Consider the following 22,199-nt stretch of genomic DNA (forward strand, 5'->3'; position numbering starts at 1 on the left):
GAGGCTTACTGGACTCGACCGGACTCAGCGGCTGAGCGTTCGGTCATTTTGTGCTGAGCGTTCAGTCATGTTGTCAGAGAGCCATTGGTGGCAATGGTCGGACACATGGCGGTCAGTCAGCTATCGGACACATCCGGTATAGCGACCGGACACGTCCGGTGCAGCGTCCGGTCGGCCCGAAAAACGTCCAGTGAAGGGGTAACGGCTAGTTTAGCCCATGGGGCTATAAATAGAAGTGGCCTTCGGCCATGGCTAGGGCTGAGCAGGGCTGAGCGCCTCAGAGGACTTTGTGTCCATGCTTGAGAGTGCTTAGGAGCCCTCCATCTCACACATACTTGATAGTGATCATCCGATTGTGTGAGTGAGCGATTCTAGTGCGATTGCATTGTGAGGTTGCATTGAGTGGCATTAGGTGATCGAGTTGCAAGCAGGTGGTGCTTGTTACTCTTGGAGGTTGCCACCTCCTAGATGGCTTGGTGGTGGTCTCCGTCGAAGCCCGCAAGAAGCTTGTGCAGCGCTCCAGAGAAGTGCTTTGTGAGGGGCATTGTGCTCGCCCCGTGGGAGCCGCGAAGAGCAACTTTAGTAAAGCGTGTCATTGAGCTACCCTCACTTCTGTGGGTAGGTTCTTGCGGCGCCCGACGTGCGGGCTTGGCGGGTGATGCCAATTAGCCGCCGAACCACCAAGTGAGCGGTCAACACAACGGGGACTAGCGTGTTGGCAAACACGTGAACCTCGGGAGAAAAATCATTGTGTCAATCTTGTTCTTCCCATTGGTTTGCATCCCCGTTACATAAGCTTGCGATTACTTTCATATACTTTTAGCTTGTGTTGTTGCTTTTGTAGCTTACTAGTTACCTTCTTGCTTATGTAGCATAGAAGTAGCTCCCTTGCGTGGCTAATTTGGTTTGTGTAACCTTGTTAGTCACATTACTTAGTTTGTGTAGCTAAGTAATTGTGCTATCTAATTTGGCATTGGTTGCCTTGTTATTGAGCATTGCTAGTGAGCTTAGTTGGCTTTATGCTTTTGCTTACTAGCATATGTAGGAGCTCCCTTGTTGCTTAAAGTACTAGTGGCATAGGTTTGTGTGACCTTGTTCCTAGAATTGGTTAGGTGAGCTCTTGCTAGCCCGGCACCTTTGTTGCTTAATTAGTATCTTTGAAAGGTGCTTGTGAACATAAATAGAGGGGTGTAGTCTTGGCTAGACCGATAGTTATAATTCCGTATTTATTTCGGTTAGCCAACGCGATTAAGTTTTAGAAAAGACTATTCACCCCCCTCTGGTCGCCATCTCGACCCTTCACCCTGGGATTTTTGCAGCCCTTGCCTATCCCTATTTGGAAATGGAAAGATATTTCCATGAACTTTGTTGTGGGTTTGCCCCTCACATCTAAGGGCTATGGCTCTATTTGGGTCATGTATCGTCTCACTAAGTCTGCTCATTTTCTCCTAGTAGATGTCTGATATTCAGCCAAGAAGTATGCCAAGTTGTATTTTGACTGGATTGTGACCCTACATAGAGTTCCTCTTACTATCGTCTCTAATAGAGGGTCAATCTTTATCTCTTATTTCTAGGAGCAACTTCAGTAATGTCATGGTACTAGTCTCCATAGAAGTTCAGCTTATCATCCACAAACTGATGGCCAAACAGAAAGGGTAAATCAGGTACTTGAGGATATGTTGAGAGCTTGTGCCATTTCTTTTCCTAAGAAGTGGGATGAATGCTTGAACTTAGTTGAGTTTTCTTACAACAATAGCTATCAAGAAAGCATTTTGTTGACACAAAATGTGACACACTGTGCCTCACACACAGCAAGCCGAAAAGCGTGGCTTCAATAGGGTCCTTGTGTGCTTCGTGATCCGGAAACGTGCCAGTCAGTTTGACCTGAAAAAACTGATAAGGGATAAAACAGTTAAATGCCAAACCGGAACATGTCGGGTGAGACCAGACAGTTCCATATATATGGCCCTGAAGCCACTTACAACGACATACATCTATAGGAAGCTGTCTGCCAACAAGTTTATAAACCATTCAGCTAACTGTAAGATGAGCACACGTAAAGATCCGATTGCCGAATGCATATGCATGGGAAGACATGTTTGAACAAGTGAAATTAATTATGAGTTAATGCATAACCAAGCTCAGCAGTCCAGCCGAGTTGGGGTCCATGAAGAAGGAACATGCAAATAAACACGATTAAACTAATCTAAAACCTGCATCTGCCGCACGACACCTAGTTTCGTTAAAGCTTAAACGTAATAAACATGCATGAACCCGCGACATGTGACAATCTAGATTAAAATAATTCAGCCATTATGAGCATGTTATCTATTTGCAAAGGTAATATGAAAAGCAATGATCATTGAAGCGCGAATAAAACCATAAGAGAGGGCCGAATAATATCAATCTAGATTGGGCAGAAGTGTGTTACAAATATATAGAATATTTAAAACATATAACACAGGATAACTTAATGAATCTATTTAGATTTTGCTGTATCTAATAGAGCCGATAACTGTCTTGCTTTTACTAAGCATATTGAGCAAACGCCTGCCGCACGGTATCTACTCATAAACAAAGCATAAGCAAAGACTTCTTGATTGTCAAGCAAAGATCCGCCGCACGATCATTGAAAACAAACAAGACTACTTGCATCATGTCTAAATCCACCGCATGATACTAAACATGATAACAAGGTTGTCGGAACTTACGGAGGTCGACGGATCGATGACTCCTCTCAAAGAACTCGACGACACGACAAAAGGACTCGAAAGTTGGCACGGGGCCGGTTGTATTGATTTGGTTGTGAACACCTATTACAATGGTCGAGGGCCAATATTTATACCCTAGACAAAACACGAGTCCTAAAAGACTACGATTTACAAAGGAAATCTTAAATAAACTTGGAAACTACGATTCCTTGCCCTAAACTCTCAGAGTCCTTTATTATTACAACTTCCATCTTTTCGATCGGCTTTGCCTGCCATCTTCTGCTTTCCCAAATGGAGTCACCACCTTCTGAAGTAACCGACTGCACAAGCATTTAGCTGATCGCTCATTTTGTTTGCCGAATATCCTTCTTCCCGCATGCGGGTCCACCTGCCATCCTCCAGAGTCGACCAAAATCCAGTGTTAACACATTTATATGGCACCCTTTGAAGCTCTATATGGAAAGAAATGTAGGACACCACTTAACTGGGTTAAAGTGGGAGACAGTGGATGTTTTGGGCCTAATTTTATCAAAGAAGCTCGAGAGTAAGTCAGTATTATTCAGAGTCATTTGAAGGCAGCTCAGAGCCGACAAAAAACTTATGCGAACAAGATAAGAAGGTCCTTGCAATTTGAAGTGGGTGACCATGTGTATCTCAAAGTGTCTCACATGAGAGGTGTGCATCGATTTGGTGTTCGTGGGAAGTTAGCTCCTCGTTATGTTGGGCCTTATAAGGTTTTGGAGCGATGTGGTCCTGTTGCTTATCGTCTCCAACTCTCGGATATTTTGTCAGCAGTGCATAATGTCTTCCATGTTTCCTAGTTAAAGAAATGTTTGTAGGTCCCCGATGAAGCTATGGAAATTGAAGGATTTCCCCTCCAGCCTGACTTGTCTTATATTGAGCATCCTGTCAAGATCTTAGATGAGAAAGAAAGAGTGACTAGAAACAGTGTGGTGAAGTTCTATAAAATTTAGTGGCGAAACCACTCGAAGGACGAGGCCACATGGGGGCAAGAAAGTTATATCTTGAAGCATTATCCCCACCTTCTTTTTAGTTCACCGAGGTAGTTGTTTACATTGAAATGTTTTTCTTATCTCTTTTCCCACACAAGGCACAGGAAATCTTGGGACGAGATTTTGTTTTATGGGGGTAGATTTGTAACACCATTGGTGTTACACTGTAAATCATTTACTAAAACATGTCATGAGCATCATGTTATGTGTTAATGCTTGTAATAAAGGTGTAAATCAATTCCAGTAACTCAAAATGATTGGCAAAAATGGGAAATGAAAGTTGATTTGATAGTTATGTTATATCACTTAGGGTTTAAAACCAATTTTTATCAAACAAAAATAATATAGAACATATATGCAGTACTTAAATAAAGTTGAAAGTACAAACTTTGTAGATGACAATGAAATACTTGGTGTTGATAAATAATGTTGCTAGCTTATATTTCTAAGGGTTTGGAAATGCAACTAGAAATAGAAAGTCATTCAACACTTAGAAGATTTCATGAACTTTTGGTGAGCTTGACCTTGCGATGTTTGGTAATTTTTGTACGGCAATATGGTTAAGAAGTAGGGTAGCGTTATGGATTGTTTTAGTAGCCTTATGTACCCTCTAATGTATGGTGAAGATGGTTTGGGTGTTTGGCCAACCGATTAGTTGATTTGGACGCTTTAAAAAGTGTGCATGGCACGTCCTTGGTCGGTTTCCTCATGTAGGTATGGTCACCGCGCCCCAAAGCCGATGTCGGCACGCTAGCCATGGGCACGCATGCCTAGCCACGCTTGGCTAGCCGCTATGGTCGATAGCCCTAGCGCATAGCTGCCCTACCTCACTGCCACGCTGCTGCCATCGTAGTCCCATTGCGCACTGGGGCCAACCGCGTTCGCTCTGCTACGCTGCACTGCTCCACGAGACACGGGCGCCACTACTGCTTTCATCACATCACCATGCTACGTCGTTGGCTGCCTTGGTACTACACGCACAGGGTCATGACCCCCCACGTGCACCTGCTCCGCCTTCAGCCGTGTCCCGCCAAGGCTGCACAACGCCTCTCTACACCGCGCCTCTCTACACTATGCCACTGCCACTGCCGCCTTGCTCTACCCACACATGTAGCCATCCACCATCTCGTCTTGTCTCTCTCTATTGAATGGCTATGTGATGCAATGAGCCATCCTTCCTCCCACGCCCCCTCACGTGCCATTACTGCCGTCAGGGATGGTGGGCCAACATCCCCTCACGTGCATGGCTTCGCAATTCACACGCCTCGGTTCACTAGGGTCTGATTCATAGCACCTATAGCGACTCCATAAAGCTATCTAGTAGTGTCACCCTATCTGAGCCTCAGCTGAGCACTGTCGACCGCCAATTTGGTGTTTTACTCACCGCCGGTCGTCTCCGCCGCCACGCCTAACTTCGCTAGGGGTAAACCGGTATCCCTCGGTAGAGATTCAATTAGTTTCTCCTTTGAGCCTTCCTTGACCCCCTCATTTCCATGCTCGTGCCAGGTTCACCAGAGGCACTACCGATGACGTGTTGACACGAAGGTGCCACGCTCGGGGCACTGCCGCATCGCTCGGTCGCACGCGGTCAGCACTACTCAGGCCACCTCTGACCTAACCATCACCGTAGCCGTAACCAGGGTAAGATAGTGATGCTATAGCGCTAGCTAGTTCACCCCACAGTGGCTTAGGGTGGTCGGCATGGTCGCACCACTGTCGCGCATGCCCGCGTGCTGTGGTCACCACTCCCGCGAGCTCCGTCGCACCTGTAACCTAGGCTAGTGTAGGTGCTAGGGTTGTAGATGGGGGTCGGCCCGTTAGTGGAGCCAGCGCGGGTCCTGGCTGCCCGGCATGGCCGTCCAATGCCATCGCCGCCGCGCCGCCGCGCACGCGGGTGGCCGAGGACCATGCTGTTGTAAAGGAGGGGGGTTTGCGAGGGTTTTATTGAAAAGTTATGATATGTTGAAATAGCGCACATAGTGTTAGTAGTATTATCGGAGAATGCGAGGGCATTTTTGAAAGTTGGTCGACACGCGCAGGCTCCCCCGTCGCGGGTCGTTTGCGCATGTGGGCCGCGTGGGTGGGCCACACGAGAATTGGTTTTCCTTTTTTCTAGCAAATTAGCAAATGTTTTTCTAATTTAGTTTTGAGCTAATCTTTGAAAAATTATAGTAAATCCTATAGGTGTCCAAAAATAGTGACACAAAATTTGTTAGGTTAATAAAAATGTGATCTATCTGTTGGTGTAGTTAGTTTATATTTATATGTGAGAATGTTAGGTTCATTAAATCATTTAGGAAAGCTTAGCATTATTTAGATTAATATTTGTAGGAATTTTTGTGGCAAATTGGTAATAGAGGACCATGAAATTTTTATAGTAGGTTCATTGTATTATTATGAACTCACTGTAATTTTTGTAGCCTTAGAATATGTTGAGAAATATGGTAGCTAAGTACTCCTTGTTGTAGTATATAGGAAATCGTTAATAAGAGTAAGATTATATTTTAGTTGCTAAGTAGCACTTGTAGGTGAAACCCTGCTGGTTTGATGGGAATGATGATTAGCTCAGTATCTTAGTCATTAGAGCTAGCTTAGTGGCTTAGTAGATGTATTCTTACTTTAAGAACTATTGTTGCCTTAATATTAAGTGTTGCATCATCATTGCATGCATGTAGAGAACGAGTTGGTGGAGTTCGTGACCGTAGGCGAGCAGGAGTACGAGGAGGTGATTGAAGAGTATGAGGAGGAGGTCCCAAAGCCACCACTAGCTGACTGAGCTGACACCGCGCCTGCCCAAGGCAAGCCCCGGTGCATAACCCTTATTTTGAATAATCACTGGAAATATATATATGATGTGCATTTACGTTATAGGAGTTATATTGAAACTACATGCATAGATACATCTACCTATGAGTCCTACTGGCTTAGGTCGAGTAGCTGCTATGCTTAGGTTTTTCGGTAGCGTGAGTAACTTGTCATTACTCACAATAGGTGATTATTATTATCACTCTCATGATAAAATGGTGAAAGGAAAAATGGAGACCGTTCAGGGATATGGTATGGGTATTGGGGGTGTAAGAGGTTGTGTCCCGCGGCCAATGGGGCACAACTTGGTTACAATGTTTTCCCTGTCCGTGTCGGTTAAGGACCGATCGTTGCATTAGGTTCTAGGCAAGTCACAGACTTATTTTCCTGAGCACATACTTGTTTATGGGAGTAGGGAAGGCTCGGTGCTCTCTTGTCATGGGTTTTAGCTCTTTCTGGACCAACTAATTGGAAGCGGGGATGGTGGAGGTCTAAGCACCGCACTGAGTCCGGGACTCATGTGTGGGGGCTTGGAGTCCAAGTTTGAACGAGGACCTAGACCCCTTGACAGGAGACTGGTGGGTTTGTCCTGCTTGTGCCTGGGGTACAAGCAGGGCGTGTGTTTTGGGGTACCTAGCTAGGCACATTGATTCACAAATCGCTGGGTAATCCAGTATGGCTTGTTTATAGTCTAGCATTGTAGTAAGAACTGGAAGATGAAAAATGGTGAAATGGATCTATTTGCTCAACTCTTGCTTGAAAGTAGAACAGATGCTTACTTAGAATGGCTAGATAATGAACTAATCATGACTGCTAATAAGAAACATACATAAGGATCCACTACTAGTAATGCTTTTTGTAAAAAGAAACCCAGCAACCCATAAAGCTTATCATATCCTTTAGAGTCAAGAAATTATTCCCACTAGTTGGGTAAGTCTTGCGAGTACATCGTGTACTCAGAGTTTATTTACCCCGATTGCAAGTGCAGTTTGAAGAGTAGTTGTTGTGTGGAGGATTCTTCTGATGGGCATAGACGGATCCTTGTATTCTACCGTTAGATGTTTGTTGTAATTCCGCTGTTTAAATTCCGCACTCTGAACTTGGTACTATAATAAGGTATTTTGAAGAACTCTGGTTGTATGAAATGAACTAAGTATTGTAAACTCGTTCTCATTATTAGATCCTAGAGGAAAAACGTGGATTATTTGAGTTCTCCGTTAGGGTGTACTCGACGGAATCCGCCCAATGCAGCTTGCTTTCGGGGTGCTTAGTGTCTAGTGGAAGACGAGCGCCTCTGAAGGTGTGTTATTTCGGGTGGTTCTGCCATAGATGTCTGCACTAATTCATAACAAACATTGTTTGTCATGTCTAAAGCTATATATCATGATTGCTTCTTTGTCATTTGTGGTTGCCTGAAGAGTAGGTATAGGTGCCTAGGTATTCGTGTTATTTTCCTTAATTTGGTCACATTATTAATGGGCACATAACAATATTAACTTGCATTGATCTAGTTTGTGCCTAGAGTGTAGGTGTGGTGGGCACTTGTTGAAATCTAGTGCTGTAGGTAGCTCAAGTGAAGTCTGAAGTAAATATAATCAAACACGAAACTCAAAAAGAAACTAATTAACTCAAGTCTATTTTAAAGTTTTTATATGCATTGGATGGTTCTTCTGAGTTTTTTAGAGTCTTATTCAGAACGACTTAACGGCCATGTTTAAAGACTTTCATCTTGGAAGGCTCCTTCTCTTTAGCTTGAACTTTGGGACCATAGCCCTAATTACAAAGCAGAAGGAGGTCAATTAGATCCAGTAGTATAGGCCAATTTGCATGCTTAATGTTAGTTTCAAGATCTTTACAAAAGTCCTAGCTAATAGGTTGACAGGGGTAGCCAATAAAGTAGCGAGGCTATCGCAAACAACCTTTTTGCTAGGAAGAAGCATATTGGAGGGGCATGTGGTGTTGCATGAAACCATACAAAAGTTTCATAAAATAAAAAAGAATGGTGTCATCCTCAAACTTGATTCTGAAAAGGCTTATGACAAAGTAATTTGGCCCTTTTTGCAATAAGTGTAAAGAATGATGGGTTTCTCTCCAGTGTGGTGTAAATGGATAAGAAAAAGTTGCTATCAAAGGAAGTGTAGGGGTTAAGGTGAATTAGGAAATTGGTCATAATTTTTAGACCAGAAAAGGCCTTAGATAGAAAGACCCTCTCTCATCCCCTATCCTTTTTTAATATAGTAGCATGTATATGTTGGCTATCCTTGTGGCCAGAGCTAAGATCAATGGCCAATTCAAGGGTATGGTGCCACACCTGGTGAATGATGGACTCTTGCAAATGATACTTTACTCTTTATGCAAAATAATATTGATGAAGCCAGGAACTTGAAGGTAGTACTAGGTGCTTTCGAGAAGTTGTCTATCTTGAAAATTAATTTCTATAAGAGTGAGTTGTTTTTCTTTGGCTTAGCTAGGGACCAGAGCAGTATAAAGAAGTTCACAGAGCTTTTTGGTTGCAAGGAAGGGAGCTTTCCATTTTGTTATTTAGGAATGCCAATGTATTTTCATATGTTATCAAATAAGGATGGGAATTCAGTGGAAGAGCATTTTGAAAAAAATGCTTAGGACATAGTTGGAAAGGAGAACTCCTATCTTCCAGTGGTAGACTAGTGTTGATTAACTCGGTTCTATCTAGTCTTTCCATGTTCATGATGTCCTTGTTTGTGGTTCCTAAAGGAGCACTTAAAAAGCTGGATTATTACAGATCCAGGCTTTTCTGACAATGTGATGAACTAAAGAAGAAGTATGGGCTTGCTAAGTGGAGTTTACTTTGCAAGCCAAGGAGCATGGGAGGTCTAGACGTCTTGAAATTTGCTCAAAATTGCTATCTGCTCAGTAAATGGTTGTTCAAGTTGTTGAATGAGGAGGGTCTTTGGCTGGAGGTGCTTAAAAATAAGAATTTAAAGGATAAGTGCTTGGAACCAGTGGTAATTAAAGAAGCCGAGTGATTCTCATTTTTGGGCAGGTCCTATGGACGTCAGACCTTATGCTAAAACATGGGAAGTTCAAGATAAATAATGGGAATGAGACTAGTTTTTTTGGGACGATCTTTGGATTGGTCAGGAACCTTTAAAAGTGAAGTTTCCCTCCTTGTACGTACATATTAGTAAGGAGAAAGGGGGATTCGGTAGCCAAAGTGGTAAGCATGACCCCTTTGAACATATCATTTAGAAGGACGTTATTAGTCGGTGAAAGGTTGGATGATTGGTTGAATTTGGTCTCCTTAGTTGTGCCCTTCCATTTGAATGAGAATAAGGATAGATTTCTGGCGGTCGAGGAAATGGTGAATTTTTTACTCAATCTTTATGTGGGGAGATCATGAAGAAAGAGACAAATGGTGGGAAAGATGTTATGGAAGGCAAAGCTCCCAATAAAAATAAAGATTTTCCTCTGATATTTAAAAGAGAGGTCGTACTTACAAAAGATAACTTGTTAAAAAGGGGTGGAAAGGGAACGCTAGATTTAGCTTTTGTGGTTCAAAGGATACAGTGAAACATCTCTTTTTCGAGTGACGTATGGCAATATTCTTGTGGAATGCATTTTCATCACTTTCAACTTTCAACCACCCAAAAATAATATTCATATGTTTGGCTCATGGCTTAGGAATTTTATTCCAAATTTGAGAAGCCAAAAAATGGTGAGTGTGCCAGCGATGTGCTAGGCTTTGTGGTTGAATAGAAATGATACAATGTTCGATAAGAAAAATTCTAACTCCTTGCATGTAATTTTCAGAGGAACTTACTGGATCAAGCAATGGTCCCAGTTATCTAAGAGGAAGAGATACTTGTGCTGAAGAATGGATGCATATGTTTGGAGGTTATGATGTTAGAGGTTTTTGGAAGAGCGGGTTGGAAGCAACAGAGGGGTCTAGAGATATAAGTGTCTTTGTTTTTTTATGTTTTGTGATGACTTTGTTGTGTGTGCTCTACGAAATGGAGAGTATCATTTGGACCATTTTTAATGATTGGTTGTATCCATTCACTAGTGAACGTTGGAAGGGAATACTTTATTCCTTAATCTAAAAAACAAATAGATATAGGGGAGATACAAGGGTCACCTCTACATTCCTAAAAGAACAATTTTCTAGTATGTATAATGCAGTTAGTTACCCTCACGCTACTGTGGAGCAGTCATGAATCAAACACCTTTTAGGCCCTGTTTGGGACAGTTTCTCCACCGGCTTTAGGAGCCGTTTTGTGCCAAACAGGATAAAACAAAACGGCTTTACCAGAAAGCCCTTTAAATCGTGCTCCCACATAGGCTCGAGGTGGGATGGAGCTGAAAATAGTGGATTCACCCAACTTCACCTCGTCCTTGTGGGCCCTACATTGAGTTCTATGAGATCAATTCACGAAGTTGTAAAAAATCCAGACAAAGTTTTCGGTGGTTTAAATAATTTTTGTTTAGCCCCCTCCGGAATTTGTGTTAGAACCAGTATGTCTCGCAGGTGCTAGTCCGATGGATCATAGGCCAGTCTCGGTGAGAGTTTCATATGAGTTTCATTTGCATTAAATAGGTTGCCACATAGGCATTTTTTATGACATGGCATTGTATTTAAGAAGAGAGAAGAAATGAGTTTCATCTAGATGAAACTCTCTTGGCACGATTACCAACTCTCTATAAGTCTTGAAATTAAATGCCTATGAAACCATAGAATGAAACTCTCCATTGAGAGTGGGTGTTTCATCCAAGTTTCATTTCATTTTGTATGACATAGTAGCCTTGGAACAACGCCATAAAACTCTCCATTGAAACTAGCCTAACCGTCCAGAAACGCCGCTCAGCAGTTGTTGAGGGTCGTCTTTTTGTCTTTCTTAACCGATGATCCAGTGTCTATGTAATGGTGTGGGGGTGGGAGGGGGGGGGTCGGGTCTACGTATGACTCTCCCTTTCTTCTATTAATACAATGATACGTAGCTCTCCTGTGCGTTCGAGAAAAAAAGTTGCCGAGGCACTAACAGGGCCATGTACAATGACGTGCCAACTACAACCAGCGAGCTATTGATGGATCAATCGATAGTCATGGTAGCTGCCTGCCTCCACTAGCTAGCTATGCATACACAGGTACTTAGTAGTTTAATTTCTATCATGTATAATTGTTCTTTGATCTTTCTGGAGAGCTCATTATTGAAGCTATAGGTACCAGCAGCTTAATAATTATATATATAATTGCCGTCTTGGATTCAAGGTCAACATTAGCAACAGCTGACACGCCGTATGTTTGGCAGCAAAGGAAGCAATGAAGAATTCAATGGAGTAACAGCGGCTGCTCAACAACCTGATGATACTCTATAAAGTAGCTATAGCTTGAGTAGCTACTAAACTTACTGAATTAGCAACTCAGTGTATGTAGTAGATCCCAGAAGGAACACATATACATATTTGCAGACCAGGGGAGTACACATAAGAAAGTTTAATCATATATATATGATGAACAACAACTATTTGATCAACTATATATGTGCGAATGAAAAATCCATACAAATTACAACAACTTGAGGAACATGTTGACATAGATTTTTTTTTTTTTTGCAGGTTTACCGAATTCCACTGAATCACTGGTCACAAAAGTAAAGTAATCCTTGTCCCTCTACACTCTACATAGAGTTAGGCAGAAGTAGAGGTGACTCAAAGGTAGCTGAGTTTTCCCGGCCGGCCCTTGCGTTCATATATTCATCTGGATGCATCCTCTAGTTACACATATACCACCGCTCTCATCTTTTCCCATCCACACAAACAAAATAAAAAAAAACCAACAAACAGCAACAACAAAACTAAACGAAAAAAACTAGTGTAGCTAGCTTATGTATATATCTGATCTTCTTATTACGAAAATAAAAGAGTTTCTTCAATTTCAGCCCCGGTTGAAAGACTTGAAGCTCTGACCTCCGAATGGGATTTTGCACAGGGAGCTTGCATTTGCATTGACGGATGGCGAGACACGATGGTGTACATATATGTGTGGTAGATGGAAAGCTATTAGTAGTAGAAGAAGAGACTGTGATGCTCGCGATTTTATATAAACTGATGAGAACTGACTGATGACTGATGCTGAGAAGTTGAGACGTCAGACGTCGACGATGCACGGTGCTGCGCGCTGGAACTTGAAGTAGCCGAGCCCCCCACCGGCGTTGGAGCCGTAGCTTCCGTGTCCGTCGTTGACGGTGAGCAGCGCGGGGCACCGGACCCTGAGGTGGTAGTGGCTGGTGATGAACGCCCCGGCCTTCCACCGGATCCATCCATCGACGCGGATGGTGACGAGCAGGTACCCCGCCGTCTCGTCCTGCGTGAGCGCGGTGGCGAGGTAGACCGGCAGCGGGACGTTGGAGCCGGAGAGGAACGGCGCCCAGACGGTGGCGTCGTTGGGCGGCTGGAAGAAGGGCGGCAGCGAAGTGGGCACGGTGATCTGCATCGCCCGGTACTCGGCGTACACGTCGGCGCTGTCGTAGTAGATGCCGACGCGGTCGTTGGTGTTGCGCGACGCCAGCGTAACCTGCATGGTGACGGTGAGGTAGGAGGCGGAGCTGACGTTGATGCACACGATGCTCACGTCGTTGAGGAAGAACCGGGGCTTCGTCGGGCGCAGGACCAGCCACACGATGAGCACGATGAGGAGGAGGAGCAGGATGATGCCCACCAGGGCGGCGCAGAAGCGGCGGTACAGACGCTGCCGCTCGCAATCCTTGTGCTGGTCGCAGTACTTGATCGACATTTCTGATGCTTTCTTCTTCTTCTTCTTTCTTTTTCTTCTTTTTGATTTGCGCTACACTCCACCTATATACTCCTGTAGTAGACAGCTGTTTGTTTCTGCTTGCTTGCTATCTTCTTCTTCTTCTTCTAGTTGCTGAAAGCTGAATGAAGTATGGAAGTATGATTGCACTGCAGAGAAGAGGCCAAGCAAGGAAGTATGGAAGGGAAGGCTGGTTTTGCTTTGCCAACTATGGGGGCAGCTCGCCTCGCTCACTCAGTGACAAGAGAAGAGAGAAGAGCAGAGGGGCAACGCAACAACTAACAATAAGGAAGGAAGGAAGGAACTCGAAAGAAATAAGCAAGGTGTAGTGTTTATAAGCCAGTCAGACCCAGACGTGCTATAAGCTAGTACTAACTAACTAGTACGACTTACAATTCTTACAATTGTACTCCATCGATTATATATATCTGTACGGACTTGCTCAAGACTTGGGCTCCAAAAAGGACGCTCATCATTCAGAACTCTGAAGAGAAGAAGAAAAGGCTCTGATCCATCCTGATAGCGTACAGGCCATTCTGAATGTGCACCGTACCGCAGTACCGAGGGAGGAAGCGAAAGCAGGGGTACATAGCTCACAAATGAAGCATCTTTCATGTGATCCAAGCTGACTTATACGTTTGTCGCTGAAATTACAAGCTACTACTTCATTTAATTTACTGACTGAAGAAATTAAGACCGATCGATGATATGATTCCATATCCATCAATAATTCAATTCCTTGGCTTGACGACGCCGGTCGCCGGTCCATCGCATCGTGTGATGATGCCGCTGTCCGCTATTATTTTCCCTCTCGCATGGAACATACCATGTGACTTGCATCCAGCTGATGCGATGCGACATCCCAAGTTCACAATTCTTTCATTCCCCAACAGGTACATGTCTGCATATACTACTGCTACTTTTGTTCAGCAGAGCAATCATGCATGCAAAGGATTCAACAACAGCTGAACCAACAAAATTAACAATATACAAAATATATTATTGTAACTGCATAATGGCCACAAATAAATTTTACTTCATGTATACCAAGCAGCTAGCACTACTAGTAATCCTTGTTTGGAGAGGGATTATAATATCCAGCACTAGCCATTATAGTATATGTAATATCTCTGTCCATGAGCATAGTGCTGTATATCTAGAGAGAGCTTTTACTTGTGCCCTACAGGGAACAACACTCAGCTTGGAAAGTTGAAAGAGCAGTGGAGGCGGCAGGTGAGGTGTCCACGTCGATCACCATGCAGCCTGCCCGCCTGTGCCTGGGGGTCAGTTTCAGAGCATCAGTCCACATATCTCCACATCAATTTCTTTCTTTCTTTCCTTTCCGTCGTAAAAGAACAAATAGAAAGATAGACAAATTAAAGGCTAGAGGCTGAGCCATGCTTCTTCCCCATCACCTTATCTTACTCGCACCATATACGTTTTTCAATCAATTTCTGAGCCAAAAAGAAAACGTACAAAGCATGTATATAAATATATGCGCACTTAAATCGTGTTCCTCTTCTCTTCTCAGAAGTCAGGACTCAGGAAACGACACTAGCAGATGGAGTTTTGTTTGGGTGCTTCTCTTAATCCCTTGCAATGCCTTAATATGATGCCAACTCAAAGTGTGATTCAGCAAAAGTTCAGTTTAGTTTAACATGATATGGTGTGGACCTATGGTTGGTTGGTGGCACATCATGTTCAAGAGACAGCAGCCTTGGCACTAGCTGACGCTCAGGAAAAACATCATGTTCGGCTGGTGCTGATACGATCGTATACGATCGTGGATTATTACTGCTGGCTGGTTTGGTGTGAGATAAAAATACTGTTCTGGCTAGAAATTTACGATCGTTTACGACCAAGTGAACAGGCTTTGAGGAGTCCTGGTGCCACGCAACGACTTGGCCAGGATGCCAGGCATTGATCTCAACCCTAGGCTATCACAATCCAACGCTAGAGAATCTTGCCTGGCCCAGGCAACCTTTTGCAACTGAAGCAAACAGCCCCATACATACATACTACCAACTGAAGCAACACATCCCCACAGTCCGATCCCCACACACATAACGAAATGAATGGCCACTTGAACTGCACCCATCCCATCCCATCCCATCCCATCCCATCAAAACGCATCCATACACTAGTTACTCTTTACAAATGACATTGTACTGTCTCTCAACTCCACCCTTGTATGTTGTCAGTTATGTAAACACGATCTCAAAGTCACATCAAAACCAATCTCCCCTTAAATTTTAATTTCGGTTGCATGCATGTGCCTTAATAATATACAATACAAGTGAACACTGGTACACCTGCATCCTTGCGTGGTCTCTAAGGGTCAAGGCTCAGGAGGGGTCAAATTAAATCTGCCGATTTCGACCCATGCATGTCCATGCCTTCTTTTCAGAACTTAATCATTTGAAGCAACCAAATTATACATCACTAGCTGAAAGGAGGTTCTCAAATTAATGATCCATCCATGAACTAGTCGAGTAGTATAACATAAAACAGACGACCAAATAAAGTATGCAGTTTCTCTACAAGCAGTGGCATGTGTTTCTTGCAGAAACCTTGGATACATGAGCACGAGTCAATATCCTTACTTCACACGCTCTTTACCTGTTTACCATCCATAACTATGACACTATTTGGGGAAAAAGTTTGAACTTTGATGTTTCTATATATCTTCTAGATCCGAAGAAAACAGAAAAGCACCCGTTGTTGCTGTTGAAGTACATTCTAGCTACCTGTATTTTTCAGCTTTGTTGGCCTGACCAAACATTCATTCATACTTAGTACTAGAACATACCCACCTGCCATCATAAAGATTACACACATCATCAGGACTTAAGGGGAAGAAGAACAAAGAAAAAACAAAGGAACACCCTTATTACTTTGATGGCAATGGTGTGGTGCTTCCGTGCTTAGTACTCCTCTCTAAGGTCAATAACAAAAAGGTGCAAACAATTAGTCATCGATCACTTTCTAACCCACTTTCTGTGATGTTGCTATGCAACAACACACATCATTTTCTATCAACTGCAAATCAACAATCGACTCCATCCCCTACTCCTCATGGAGCCTGAAATTTGAAGCAGCAGGAAATTAGCATCGATATCACAAAGGCGCACGCACTAGCTAAGGAATTAATCGGGGGTCTAGCTAGTAGAATTAGGAACGGCATGCTTCAGTGGAGTGTTCCAGTGAAAGAGGGAATCTCCTTCTTCAGTGTTTGGTGATCAATTTGGCCCACCCATCAATGGCACTTGCTTGACAAGCATGACATCATAAAGAAGCCTTACCGGACTTATAAAAGAGAGAGAGAGAGAGAGAGAGAGAAGAAGCCTTACCGGTGGAAGGACTTTTTGGTATGTGCAAGAAAGCATCAGACTTTACAATGAAACTGAGGCTCAGGTTAAGTGCTGATTCTATTCTTACCAGAATGAAAGGATTAATTAGGTCACCAGATGCTCTGCTCTGCACAGAGAAAGTAACAATTGGAGGGCAGAAAGGGGATAACCGGGAAGAATTAAAATCACCAGCAGGAAAAGTCAAGTGGGAAAGTTAAAGAGATATGGAGCTTGCAGAATACTGAACCCAAGTATATCCAAAAGCAATGCAAGTATGCAACCTAGCAAGAGCAGAGGGTACCAATCTATATCTAAAACAAAAGGTTGAATATCGCAGATAAAGCGGATGCAGCCACCAACGTGTCATCTTTTGTGGTGTCTGCATGGATTCCTATCCAGAAATCAAAGTGTGTCCATACTCCGATCCATTACAGGAACACATAATTACATAGCTTGGTTTTAATGACGGAAAGCTGAAGTCTGAAGACGCATGCAGAGAGGTAAAGATGAACTGAGGAAGGAACTGGGCCCAACTCAACCCACCCAAGCTCTGATCTGCCCGCGGGCCTTAACTTTGTGGATATAGAATATCGAAGCGGATGATGGCGTGGGCCGTTTTTTAGCCCACGGGCCGGCCCGATGATCCGAGAAAGCAGCACAAGCAACCTACAGAAAAAGTAAGCTCGGGCTGAATGTTCGTGCTTACTGCTGTGGGGCTGGGGGCGGGCTTGGGCCAAGGGCTTTCCTTTCTTTTTGGGCCTGATGTGACCCAAGGTCTTGGCTTGATCAAGTGCTATCCAATCCCTCAATCTCACCAAGACGACCTGGATGGACACGGCACACACCTGGACGCAGTGGCGGAGCCAGGGGGGGGCTGGCAGGGGCCATGGCCCCCCCCAATATTTCACAAAAAAAAAAATTTAGTAGTTTGACTTAATATTTTTTATTTATATTAAGAGGAAGATTATATAAAATTCTTGTCATATATACCTATTAATATTTTCTAGATAATATAATCATACAAAACACAACTTTACTTGTCACAAGAAACCTAATGAGTTGAGTTGCACTTAGTTTTTACATGTTAGCTCTTTTGGTTGGTCCCCCCTAAGTATAATTCTTGACGGCCGGCCCCTCCTGAACATAATTCCTGGCTCCGCCACTGCCTGGACGGACCAAAGTTGGCAACCGGCGCGACGGGACACGTCGGTTGTGGTACCGTGGAGTGCAGGTGTAGGTGCAGGAGTCGAATGGGTACTCTGGCACCAGAAGCTTCATTCTTCTCCCAGTCCAGGTGACACGTACTTACTGTCCGTATCTGACCCGTACTTACCGTGCATTTGTCGTATTGAGCCTTGAACATCCTCTTGTACATATGGGCATGGTAAGCCTGGTAACTTATGCTTACTGGGTAACCGCATGGATTTGATGCGAGATCTTGTGTGGGGTATAGCTAGGAGGCCTAGTACCCTGGCTCACCATCAAACTGTTCATGGGCGATTCGGCCACCCTCGAGCATCAACCCTTATCCGTGCATGGATATGTAGGTTCGATCTTGTGCCCCGTGTGGGCACAATTATACACTTCTACAGAGTTTTGACTTATTATATCGCTCATTCGAAGGACACATTTATTTGAGTATGTTCATGGCTTGTAGCTTTATAGTAGCTTGTTGTGATGAAGGACGACTCGTGGAAGATCGGTCTCCACCCTATGCTTAATGTTCATTCTTGCTAAACCTCTCTATGCTTAGATGTATAGTTGATAGACAATATTTACTTTAGATAGAAAATACTACTCCCTCCATTATCTAAATTGCAAGTTATTCTAATTTTTCTAGATATGTAGCTTTTACTATACGCGTGGCATTATGAGTACGTATCTAGACACAATGTATATCTTGGTGCATTGCAAAAACTATGTACTTAGAAAAGCCTGAACGATTTATAATTTGGAACGAATGGAGTATTTACTAAGGCTAAATGTATAATCCTTCGTAGATTATTTGGGTAAGTCCTACGGAGTACAACCCGGTACTCATAATGCTAGCGTTCAGTTGTTTTACAGGTCGAAGGACTTTGGTGGTGCCATGTCATTCCACCGAAACTTGTAAAGTGGATGAATGGCAGGAGTCATCCGAGCGTATATGGTGGCGACGCCCGTGGACAAAGGCGCCTGCTGGTTACTTGTTAGAAGCTAAGTTAGTTTGCAACATATAGGTTCTTAAACCTAGGAAAACATGGTAGATAGCCATCTGGTTCGCATCGCATATATGCTAGGTATGAGTATTAACTAATGTTGTTTGATTAACTTATTAATTTGACAAGATATATATGTACTCTATGTTCCTACTGATTTGTGTAATCTTTTGATAAGTTGAGCTTTGAGTTGTGACGGCTGTAGGTGTATGATACACAACCGGGATCCTATATCATGCTCTAGTGGAGTTTGCAGATTGCACTCTAGGGATTTTGTAGCAACGAACAAGATGGGATCGATGTTGCTTTCATTCATCAGTAGTAATAAGGCCGGTGATGAGAGGGAGTGCTTGGCCGGCGGGGTTGAAGATTGGTGTTGGAGGCAGCAGGGAAGTGTCCGGCACCTGCAGCTTGGGGGATCGGCCGGAGAGCTAGCTCAGACCTAGTAATTTGGAACCAAGACAGAATAAAATCCAGGGATAAATTAAAAAGCAACCTATGAAGAACTAAAGTGTTCATTAAAATGGTATCCACATGGATTACCCCGAGGTCTCAAATCTACTTGCTGTTTGGTTTCACCCACTAAAGGTTAGTGATCCTTAAAGTTTAGTGACCTATATTTAGTTTCACTCACTAAAATAGCTATTTCGTGTACACTTTAATCATTTTTAGTTACCCCTTGATGACTAAACCCTCTAAACTTTAGTGTAGGTGTTTGGTATTTTAATGACTAAAAGTGACTAAAGTTTAGCGAGGGATAAACCAAACATGCCCTTAAAATCTATGACTTTTTTCAGGATAAGAAATCCACGGATATTATTTGAATAACATATTTAATTATTTATGAAGAGTTTTCCATCCAGGCGTGCCTTTCCTTTGCTTCTCGCCAAAATAGCCGCCCTGGCCTGTAAAATATTGGTCGGCCGTGGTTCGTAGTTACTAAACACAGATATATGATCTATCGTACATGCACACGAAGATATAGGAGTAGAGTATGTACTACTAGCTCGTAATACACGACAGCAGAGACATGCATGATGCATCACATGACGGTGCAGGCGTTGACGTTCTCGTCGCTGAACATGGTCATGTACTTGACCTCCGGAGCGGAGGGGTCGGCCATGGCCTGCGGCGCGCTGCGGACGAACCCTGCGGGGGCCTTCTTGTCGTAGGCGCCGCCGACGTAGGGGTAGGTGGTGAGCGCGTAGGGCACGTAGGGCCACATCTCGGCGTTCTTGCCCGTGGCCTTGACGCGCTCCAGCACCTTGGCGGGCTCCACGTACCCGGTCACCGTGCACTTGCTCTGCTTCGGGTTCACCGCCACGCTCGTCACCCCGCGCATCGACTTCACCGCGCTCTTCACCCGCCGCTCGCACCCCTCGCAGTCCATCTTCACCTTGATGTTCACCGTCTGCAGGGAAGGATCATATGCAGCGGCAACAATTGAAGCTAGCTCCGATCCGATTCATCAATAAAACTAGTGTAAATCACAACCAAGCAACCAAGCAAAGCACGTCGTACCTGCAGCGGCCGCTTCTTCCTGAGCTTGAGCGCCTCCTTCGTCTCCGTGATGCTGCACAGGTGCGACAAGTGGTCCAGGATGCCCATGGCGGCGCCGGTGTATGTTGCCTCTGCCTTGCTTCTATCTCAGCTCGCCGTCGTCCTCTTCTGTGACCGACCGACCGCCTTACTTAGCAGAGCAGAGCAGCTTGTGTGAACTGTGAAGACTAAAGAAGGATTATTGTATATAAATTATTGATTGATGAAGCCGGCCGGCCGATCCAAGGGATGAAGGGAAGCAGCAGGGAGCTGGAGGATGGTATGTATGGTATATATAGTGGAGGCCACTGCCAAGTGCCACCCCCCAAATCAACCAGGCCGGACCCCCGGACAAAGCTTATCTGGTTTCTGCACAAAGAAAGGCTAGAGAAGATGCATCTGGCTGCAGCTTTCTCCGGCCCTTACTTGTTCAATTGGAAAGGGAAAAAAACAGACAATAAAGTTTATTAGTAGTTTGTATGGTCAGGCTGGGTGCCAGACAGCCCAGGCTGAGTCTATTCGGTTGGTATTAAAGCCGGTTGATAAGTCGATTGATGTTGTTTTATTATAATAGAAAAATATTGTATATTCTAGATAATAAATCAGCTGATAAATTTAAACCAACAGGGCTGCCTGCAATCATCTTCATCTCATTATGTTGGTCCATGCTTCCATGGTATACGCACAGTAAAACAAAACGATCAAACCGCTGCTGAGCTTTCGGGATTTAGTGAGCGACGTGGACAAGGAGACGATATCCACCTTACACTAGTAGCTCCTCCTTCCATGATAGGAGTGGCCCACTGCATGCCCTGCCTGATAGGCTGTCTGATTTTGATTTGACAGCACACAGCTCTTCTTGGCCGGTCCAAACGCTGCTTGAAACGTGTGCATGAATCAAGGAAACGAAACGTTTCACTACCTACCTACCTACTACTCTGTGCATTATTGACGATTTACGTGTCTTGTAAAAGACATGTTTATAGAGGCTAAATTGAAACCAATCTAGAAAATGCTTCAATTTTCACTGCTTGGCTATTTTCCAATAATTTCTCTTAATTCATGGAAACTAAACAGCGCCAGTATTCTTTTTTTTAAGGTCAACACCGGGCGTGGGGAAAGGCCTCCCCAACTGAATTTTCATTCTACATATGCCGAGAGGTGAAAGGATATGGCGTCAATCTAAATACAAAGTTCTGAGAGGTACATGATAAAGAGAGAGGAAATACAACACTTAACAGAACAACCACAAACATGATTCAGCTACGAAGTCCGTCTACTGGCCAAAGCGACTGCAAGCACAACTTCCTAACCTATGTCACCACCAAAGACATACTCCGAAGAGCTCCACATCACATGCAGCTGTAAAGTATTGAGTGGGATCCGACAGACGGCAGCCAGGAAGCTGCAAGACATTGAGTCGGAGCCAACAGGCAGCAGTCGTGTGTAGCATCGCCTAAGAGCGCATCTGAGCTCCAACCAACGCCCGCCAATGCCATTTATGGGAAGGAAGCCTCAAAGGGGGAGGGTCGCCAAGAGGAGAATGAGGAGATCCATAGAGGAGATCAAAGTCTCCGTGAAAGTACATTTGCCTCCTATGTGAGTTTTGGTGTATTGATGACATCCAAATTAGGGACTAATATGATCTTAATAAGATATGCCGCAGCTATTAGTCCCATGAAAGATTCAAAGAGTTGATAAAGATGAAATGGTATCCCTCAATTCTTGAAGTTATAAAGGCGGACGGACTCAAAGTGCTCTCCAAAGGTTTTATTTTTGTTTTTGAGTTTAGGATC

The 22,199-nt window shown here is 43.9% G+C and overlaps 2 protein-coding genes across 2 annotated transcripts; both read right to left on the bottom strand.

Annotated features, from left to right (window-relative positions):
- Positions 1–11,984: 11,984 nt before the first annotated feature.
- Positions 11,985–13,789, bottom strand: LOC136476561 (NDR1/HIN1-like protein 1). Its single transcript, XM_066474438.1, has one exon. The coding sequence runs from the start codon at positions 13,296–13,298 to the stop codon at positions 12,654–12,656; it is 645 nt and encodes a 214-aa protein (XP_066330535.1). The 5' UTR covers positions 13,299–13,789; the 3' UTR covers positions 11,985–12,653.
- Positions 13,790–19,680: 5,891 nt separating this feature from the next.
- LOC136476562 (heavy metal-associated isoprenylated plant protein 20-like) lies at positions 19,681–20,754 on the bottom strand. Its single transcript, XM_066474439.1, has 2 exons — positions 20,386–20,754; positions 19,681–20,275 (listed from the first exon to the last, which is right to left on the bottom strand). Exons 1-2 carry the CDS (start codon positions 20,470–20,472, stop codon positions 19,907–19,909), a joined length of 456 nt encoding a protein of 151 aa, XP_066330536.1. The 5' UTR covers positions 20,473–20,754; the 3' UTR covers positions 19,681–19,906.
- Between the last annotated feature and the right edge of the window lie 1,445 nt (positions 20,755–22,199).

This window comes from Miscanthus floridulus, chromosome 8 (assembly GCF_019320115.1).
Source record: "Miscanthus floridulus cultivar M001 chromosome 8, ASM1932011v1, whole genome shotgun sequence".
In the NCBI taxonomy this organism is placed as follows: domain Eukaryota; kingdom Viridiplantae; phylum Streptophyta; class Magnoliopsida; order Poales; family Poaceae; genus Miscanthus; species Miscanthus floridulus.

What these genes read in the sequence shown, in the direction of transcription:
- LOC136476562 (XM_066474439.1), bottom strand. Translation starts at nt 20,472, where the DNA reads ATGGGCATCCTGGACCACTTGTCGCACCTGTGCAGCATCACGGAGACG. An exon ending in GGAAGAAGCGGCCGCTGCAG is followed by an intron (nt 20,276 to 20,385) that starts GTACGACGTGCT and finishes CCTTCCCTGCAG; the next exon opens with ACGGTGAACATCAAGGTGAA.
- LOC136476561 (XM_066474438.1), bottom strand. Translation starts at nt 13,298, where the DNA reads ATGTCGATCAAGTACTGCGACCAGCACAAGGATTGCGAGCGGCAGCGT.